General features: G+C 38.7%; 1 protein-coding gene and 1 non-coding gene across 3 annotated transcripts in view; one reads left to right on the top strand and one right to left on the bottom strand.

Moving 5' to 3' along the window:
* Positions 1-3,252: 3,252 nt before the first annotated feature.
* LOC113056009 (U12 minor spliceosomal RNA) lies at positions 3,253-3,406 on the bottom strand. The gene has a single exon (XR_003277640.1). It is a non-coding gene; the product is annotated as a U12 minor spliceosomal RNA (small nuclear RNA).
* A 2,831-nt stretch (positions 3,407-6,237) lies between these two features.
* The window catches only part of LOC113055160 (polymerase delta-interacting protein 3-like), a 4,800-nt gene continuing 2,668 nt past the window's right edge, over positions 6,238-8,369 (top strand). The window contains exons 1-5 of one of the 2 annotated variants that reach the window (XM_026221189.1): positions 6,238-6,380; positions 6,958-7,067; positions 7,142-7,527; positions 7,610-7,669; positions 7,798-7,884. In XM_026221189.1, coding sequence (XP_026076974.1) covers positions 6,310-6,380; positions 6,958-7,067; positions 7,142-7,527; positions 7,610-7,669; positions 7,798-7,884 — 714 coding nt within the window. In that variant the 5' untranslated portion in view covers positions 6,238-6,309. The remainder of the gene's footprint in view (positions 6,381-6,957; positions 7,068-7,141; positions 7,528-7,609; positions 7,670-7,797; positions 7,885-8,369) is intronic. The other variant, XM_026221197.1, reaches the window with a different exon arrangement.

The following is an 8,369-nucleotide window of genomic DNA, read 5'->3' on the forward strand; positions in this document are numbered from 1 at the left end:
TTAAAATAGAAGTCTTTTGTAACAATAAAAACTAGAGTTGAAAAGTTTGTGGTCAGTAAAATTTATTATTTCTTAAAATAATAGAACTCTTTTACAATGAATTGTTGATTGTTTTGATTCAGATCGACACTTCGGAGCCTGTTCGCGACTCGGTTGATTCAGATTTATCAACTGAGAAATAAAGTTGAATCGAAATTATCATGAACTCTTAAATATGATGATGAAAAGAAAAGGTAATGTTGCATATCAAATTATATCCTCCTATATAAATTATATTCCTCCTCAGATGAGTGTTTAACATGTTTATTATTGCGGGGATTAGTGTGTAAGTGCGACACACACACACACACACACACACACACACACACACACACACACACACACACACACAGTTCAGAGTTTGGGATCAGAATGATTTATTACGTTTTTTTAACACAGAAATAAATGATATTTTAAAGGATATCAAAATAGAAACCATTATTTTATATATTTTATTTTGATAAGTTTGAATTATTACTGTTTTTTGACTGTAGCATCACTACCAATAACTGCGTGTCGACAGCAGGTGGCGCTGTTGATCTATAATCCCCTTCAGAGACACTGAAATACAACCTTTTTTTGTTTCAAACAGTTCATTGAACAATAATAAATGAAGTGCCTGAAGCTGACAATGAAGTAAATGTATAATAATTAGCACAGATGATTAATTTAGCGCTGTAAACGCACGTGTGAGGGGCGGAGACGCGCCGCGGAGCGTCAGACGCGCGTGAGGACCAAACACAGCAGAACGGTAGGAAACTTCACCCCTTTTATTATTTCTCTTTTACTATAGCGATTTATTTTTAGATACGTGATCTGAGTCTTTCATAGAGTTGTTTTATAAACGCAGTAACTTTGGAATCAGATCTGAAAGTTCCTGTAAGTGTTTAAAAACTAATTATGATTTAATAACGTGTTGAATGAATTTGGTAAGAACGGTATTCTATGTTTTTTATATAGAGGTCATTAATATTGGCTGAAATATAGTGTTTTTTATAGTGTAAAGGTGATCTTATGGTGCATTGCTCGTTAAAAGTTAGGCTGCTAATATAATATAGAGGAAGACCATTCTTAATTATTTTTACTATATTAAAATGCATTTATTTTTTACATTCTTTGGTCGAGGTTTTCAGAGCGGCACTTCGGAGCATGTTTGTGATTTTTTTTTTTTAACTCAGATCTGGACATCGAAGCAGGAAGTGTTTGTGAAACAGTTTATTGGTGATAAATAAATATTTGGACCCAGGGCGGTGTTAGGGGTGGGCTAAAGGGCCTGGAGCCCCGAGTGTTTTCAGTAAAGCCCCGAATGTTTTTATTAACACCATGCCATCAATGAATTTTCATGCCCAATAAAGTAATTTATATTAGAATTTAATTAAATAGATAAATATCTCTCGACTCTCACGTCTGTCAATTTAGGCGGTGTCATTCACACGAGTGCTTCTGACTGACATGAAACTGGCCAACCATCGATGAGCATCTGCACAATCCAGCCAATTAAATGAGATCTTTTGGATTTTGGAGAAAGGCGGTTTGTTGGCGTGTTGTATTTTACTAGATCAATTTATTTGAAAATTAAAATGGATATTTCAAAATTCTAAAAAAAAAAAAAAGGGAAGTAAAACCACCCCAGCCAACACTTGAACGCCAAGATACAACTGCTTCAGGTATCTGCAAATTTTAATCATAGTGTTATATTTCTTTTTCGGTTTTGTGTCTGATTTAAGGTTACATTTTGAACAGCAAACAGTTAACGGTTGCGCAGCACAGTCTTTAGGACACACACACAGACAGACACACACACACACACACACACACACACACACACACACACACAGTGGTTATAATGTTTGGTTAGCACGGTCTGTGGCAGACTTTTCGTGTCAGGGCAACAATGCAATAAACAAGATAATAAAAGACATATTTCGCAAAGGATCATATTTCGCTGCTCTGCAGCAACACACAGCGGTGTTTACTGAATAAATTTGCTGGAGTAAATGATTCACTGGCCCATTCATTAAAACAGTTTTTTTCTGATTGAATCATCTGTTTCCAACGAATCCATTGATTAAATGACAGACCGAATCACTCATTAAGGTAGTGGCATGCCGCCACCTAGTGGTAAAGTACCATTCTAATTTTTTTTGAATTTCATATTTCTGTAGGCTATTTCTATTTTTATATTTGATGGGATTTTCTGGGTTTAGCCCCGGATCTCAACTCACCCTAGAACCGGCCCTGCGGCGTAAATCTATACATTTTGTTACACCTTTACTGTAGTGATTATTTTGTCCGTTCTAGAGACGTTACAACTTTTTGATAAAGCTCTAATTGGTTTTTTCTTTTGGAAATATGTTCAAATTAATCCTGAATGCATTTATGACTGTAAAGCATATCTGTGTGTGATATTTTTTTTTTTTTTTTCTCCATATCGCACAGCCCTAGTTCATTCAATAAATACAGTTAACAATCTAGCTTCTGAGTTATTAAACCAACAATAGTGGGGTCAGATATTTTATTATGTCTTATTTTTGTTTGCAGTGGGCCAAGTGTGATTGTGTGGCCGCGAGCTGAAAAGGTTGGGACACTAGTCAGTCAGTCACACACGAGATGAAGGAGGGTGTGGCCCTTTAAGGGTCGTGTTCTCATTGATGTTGTAGCACTAGAAGATGACTTCTACAGTTTCTCACTTTAAACAAACCTTTTTATCTGTCTGAAAAAAACGTATGCAGTTTAATTTTAAGCAATTTCACCGGGCATTAAGAAGATGGTTCAACATGGAGAAATCAGATAATTTATTTTATTTTGAGTACTTGTATGTTTTAAGACTCGAGAAAAACCTAAAATTGTATTCGTTTTCTTTCGCTTTAGTGTGGTTTGCTTGTTGATGTTCATGGATTATACACTCGTACAGTACTAGAGAGAAAACCCCGATCAGCTGATGTATATTCTGCTATCGTGCACTAGTTAGTGTTCCGGCGCAGAGCTCTGCTCAGTTGCTATTGTTTATTCTGTTATTGTACACTAGTTAGGGTCCGGGGCGGATTAGTCTGTTCTTGTGCTCTAGCTAAGGTATCGCGGAAAATGTGTGGTCAGATAATGAAGATAATATTTTGTGCACTAGTTAAGGTCTCGGGGCAGCTGATTCTGTTGTTGTACACCACTTACGGGCTTGGAGAAATGTTTCTGTTGTTGTACACTAATAAGGGTCTCGGGGCAGATCCTGGCTCTGCTCGGCATCTCACTAAGTAGGTGAGTCACCTTACAGACGGACCTGTGCCCTTTCAAAAATTCTCCTCGCGAGAGTTTGCGAGAACACGGGCGTCACCCCGCGTCGTTATTTTCCTTACTCATCAGTTTAAGGCATGAGTGTGTAGTGCACGAGCGCCTGGTGCCGGTGACGAGCGCCCGCGTGCACGGCGACGGTGAGCAGAGGGAGCGCGCGTCTCGTTCAGTCTGCGGTGATTTATATGATGGATCTTCACCCTCACACACACACACCAGCACATGTTCTGCCCTTAATAGTGTGCAGTGACCACAAACACTCTATCTGCGCTTCGAGCGCGCTCTTCGGGCGGTGCATTGTGGGATAGTCTGTGACGTCACCGCCTCTCGCTTTCTGGAGGGTAGTTTTGTATTTAGAGATATATATATATATATATATATATATATAAGCAAGATTAGCAATAAAAAGATCTAAAACCTTAAAAGTGGCTAATGCTAATAGGGAAACTGAGTTGCCAATTAAAATAAATACCTTAAAAAAAGTATCTGTTAAATCAGTTAAAAACTTTGCAATTGGAAATAGCCCATTTCTATTTAGAAATAGTTAAAGTGCCTTTGTTAGATCCAGAGCTGGATTGAGGACAGAGAGAAAAATAAGAGCTTCTTCTCCTCTTCTTCTCCTATATTAAGAGCGATATTCCTCAGATAAGTGATGGATTGAAGTTCTCCTGAGAGGCTCCTGTCTCCTTCAGTTAAATGAGAGATGCAATGAAATCCGTGAAGAGGTGAAGTCCCTGGCTCCGATGCACTTACTTTACAATTCTTCATACTGTTTTGGCAGTTTTTAGAATAATCTTTTTTCTTAATGCTTAAATCTGATGCTATTATCTTATTCTTCCATTTTAATAAGGCCTTCAACACTGTAAAACACCAGTTCTTTATCAACTCTTTAGAGGCTTCTGGATTTCCCTCGAAACTCATAAATATTGTTCAAATGTTGTACGAAGAAACAGATAGTTGTATAAATTTTAAATTCACGTACATCTCCAAGGAATACGTCAAGGTTGCCCTCCCTTTTTATTTCTCTTTGTTGTAGAAACATTATCTTTAGATATTTAGCACAATAATAACTCTTCTGTCTTTGATATCTCCAACAGAGAGGTTCGAATCTCACAGTTATCAGATGATGATACTCTATTCTCGCAGGATAAACCGCTCGTTATTTCTCCAGTCTTCACTACTAACACTTCTGGGCTCAAACTTCATTTAAATAAATGTCAAATTATTTGATACTGTAGAATATATACCAAATAAAAATGAAGTTAAATATTTGGGAATTCATATAACATAAAATGTAATTAGTAGATGATTGGCTCCAAAGAGATGTATTAATTTTAGGCAGATTTGTGCACCCTTCCCTTTCTCTGGAGATAATAATAATAATGATTTTATTTGGAGCAATAAACCTCACAAACTGAAGAAAGATGTTTTAGCAAACAAAAGCAGATGGGGGTCTTGAAGTCCTGAATTTTGATGATACGAACAATACTTTTAAAATGAACTGGTTAAACAGATTGGGTCAGATGTTCATATATGAATATATTTAAGAGGTTTGGTGGCTCTCTGTTTGGATGAACTGTAATTACTCCACTGGTAAATTATTAAACTGAGTTCATCAGCAAGCATTGTTAGCCTGGAAACTGCTTTACAAACACAAAACCATCTTATGGAATAATCTGGATATTAAAATTAGGAACAGGTCTTTTTTTTATATAAATGGTTTGATAAAATCATAACTTTGTTGTTGATCTATTAATCTCTAATGGTGATTTGTTATCTTATGAATGCTTTATGAATATCCATCAGTGTCTCGTTGAGTTTAAAGACTTTAACTCTGTTATAAAGGTGATTCTGCTGGATTAATGTGTCTAATGAACACTTCCCTTTCCTACGAGTCATGCACTAAACAACATTATTACCATATAAGTACTGTATACTGAATAAAGTGAAAAATGCACTGTAATATTCTGCTTAATATACATCCTTGTAATGTGTTCTTGTCTAGATTTTGTGAGGTATGTTCCTTCTGTAGAGAAGAAAGTGAAGATATTTGCCATTTATTTTTCTCATGTAATGTTTCCTCACTTTTTTTCAAAGATTTAACTTCCTGTTGTTTTTCTAAAGTGAAGATGAAGTGTGATTTACTCGTTGAGGATGAGGATGAGTTTAACTTTCTTATCCTTGTGGCAGACTTCTGTTTTCACAAACAGACATTTCTTAAAAAAAAAGAAACTTTTATAGATTACTTATATGAAGCAGAACATTTAATTACATCTCTACGATTAGTAATATTAATAATAACAAAAAATGTTTTTCTTTTTTGAGGAGATATAATGAGATCTTTCATGTACCGTGATTAATACTTGGTTTGATGTATTTTTTTGCCTTTTTATTATTATTAATATTATTATATACTCCTCTTTTCTTTATTTGTTCTGTTCAGTTTTTTCCCATCTTTCCTCTCTTCCATTAGTTCTGATGACTTCGGATGAATTGTTAATATATTGTATGTTATGTATATGCTAAATTGTATTTCTCTAATGTCATTTTTTAATTTGAGCAAAAAAATACATATATATGCATTTTCGGTTTTTGTTGTTGTTAATAGCCTAATGTAAAAGTGTTTATTTTTTATTTTTTATGAAGTGCCATTTTATTCAGGAGACATTTTCTTCACCATAAACAAAATATGTTATATTTAGAGTAATGCTTCATACTAATACTAAGTGATTAATATTTCACTTTCTTTACATTCATTAATATACAAAGGGAAATGTAGAATGAAAAGAGGAAATGAACTGCATTGGCTTAATTCTTTTTTATCTATGTAACTTTTTAAGCATTAAATCTGCAGCAAAAAGGCTCTCGCGTTTTCTCTCGTGTATTTTGAGCCTTTCCACTGCCCGTCACGCATCGCCTCGCCCCGCCCATATGTACGTCACGCACTTGCGTGCTGCGCCCGTGTAGATTCCAGCAAGCGTAGATATGGCGGACCTCTCTCTGGATGAAGTGATTCGTCGCCGCAGTTTTAACGCCAGAGGAGTCAGTAATAAAAGGTAAATGCGTCCAGGCGCTTCAGAGGGCGTTAATATAAACCGCGGGGTGTTTACTTCTTTACTCTTTCTTTATAAACGCAGTCGTGAATGTTGAGCATGTTGTCCCGCCTTCTCCCGCAGCTCATTGGGTATTATGCCCTTTTGAGCCGCGCTCTGATTGGCGGACGCGTCCTGTCCGTTTATGCTCGCGGCTGTTTTTACTTACAAACCTCGTACATATCGTTAATTCCATAAATCTCGTAAGTTATTTTACATAATCGACATGTCTCGCGTGAACTATAGCTCGTAACTAGATCTGCGCTATTAAAACACGAGGTGCTTCAGCGATTGATCGATGATTCGGCCGATATCTGTCGATCCACATCAAATACTTCTGATTCAAACTACCGGTTATACACATTTCCTTTTTAATACACGTACATTTTTATTTTGAGCCACTGAGACACACTCCTTGTGTATGAACACTTTGAAGACCAAGTTCATTTTGATTCGAATTCTAATTGGAAATTCGTCTTTAGAGGTTTGTTGGCGTCCTGCTGGTCTTTCCCGTGTAACTATGCTGTTTTCCCTCCCACAGGCCCATATATGGCAGAGGGGCGGGGTCAGTGGGCAGGGCCTTCGATGCCCGTCAGAAGATTGGCAGTGGTGACGTCAGACAGCGACTGGGAGTGGGCGGAGCTACAGGAGGTACGTGCGCTGGGATTGACGAAGCTGTGGTTTGTTCAGAGTTTCGTGTTGTTCATCTCTCTGTCCTTGTCCAGCGTTCCAGGTGAAGGATGCGAGGGAGAAGCTGGGACAGAAAGACGCACGGTTCTGGATCCGGGGACGAGGGGGCGGAGCTGGAGCCGGGGCTGTGCAGGATGCGCGGCAGCTGATCAACTCACGCAAACAGCAGCAGACGCCTCTGAGCACGACAGTCCAGCAGACAGCCGTCAAACCCACAGCTATCCCTCACGTCCAGATACACAACACTGGCCCTGTCTCTGCCGGCCCTCGGCCACAGAACACCAGAGTGGGTGTGGCCCTGCAGCCAGGAGGCGGGATCACAAAGGTAGTGGATGCACGTGATAGGCTGAGCTTAAAGAGGAGCATCCCAACAGCGTCCAATCAGAGCGCAGCATCTCTGAAGATCACTAAAACCATCCAGGTGAGCGGATGAGTGACTGCAGATGTTGATCAGCATCACATGATGAGCATGAGTGACAGTGAGTGTGTGTGTGTGTGTGCAGCAGCGGCCTGTGGGAATGACCAGCGGGATCCGCATCAACGTTCCCAGTGCAGCCGCTCCGGTGAGACTCACACATCATTCCTCAGAAACACCTTCACAATCAGCATCGCTGTCAGATGACACTACATTAGTCCTGTTTTAACCTATGGATGACATGAGTCTGATGGCCAGCTGTATGTCTCCTTGTAGGTTTCATCTGCTGATGATGACTTTGATGATGGAGCTGTGATACCTAACAAACAGATGAAGATCACTACAGCCAACCTGCAGACACGAGTGAGCCCCCCCCACACACACACACGGATTTAGATATTAGAAATGTATTATTCATTAGTCATGGCGTTAGTTTTTTTTTTTAAGGTCCCATTTTTCGTGCTTTTTTGAAGCTTTGATTGTGTTTACAGTGTGCAATATAACATGTGTTCATGTTTCGCATGTAAAAAACAGTATTTTTCACACAATTCACCTATCTGTATACCGCTGTTTTCACTGTCACAAAAGCGTTCTGATGACTTCCTTGTTCTATAAAGTCCCTCCTTCAGAAATACGTAACGAGTTCTGATTGGGCCAGCGGTTCCTGTGTTGTGATTGGACAGCAGCTGAGCGCGCGCTACCCTCCTGGAAACAGGATTGGATTAGTTTTGAGAAGCAAGTGTGCAGGAGCATGTGCTGGAGATGTAGTTATAATCACAGGAGCGTTTTTACTGACGAGATGCGCATGAACATCGCATTCGATTTTTTTTGCACAGCCCTAACATCTA

Source organism: Carassius auratus, chromosome 3, assembly GCF_003368295.1.
Source record: "Carassius auratus strain Wakin chromosome 3, ASM336829v1, whole genome shotgun sequence".
Classification (NCBI taxonomy): Eukaryota; Metazoa; Chordata; class Actinopteri; order Cypriniformes; family Cyprinidae; genus Carassius; species Carassius auratus.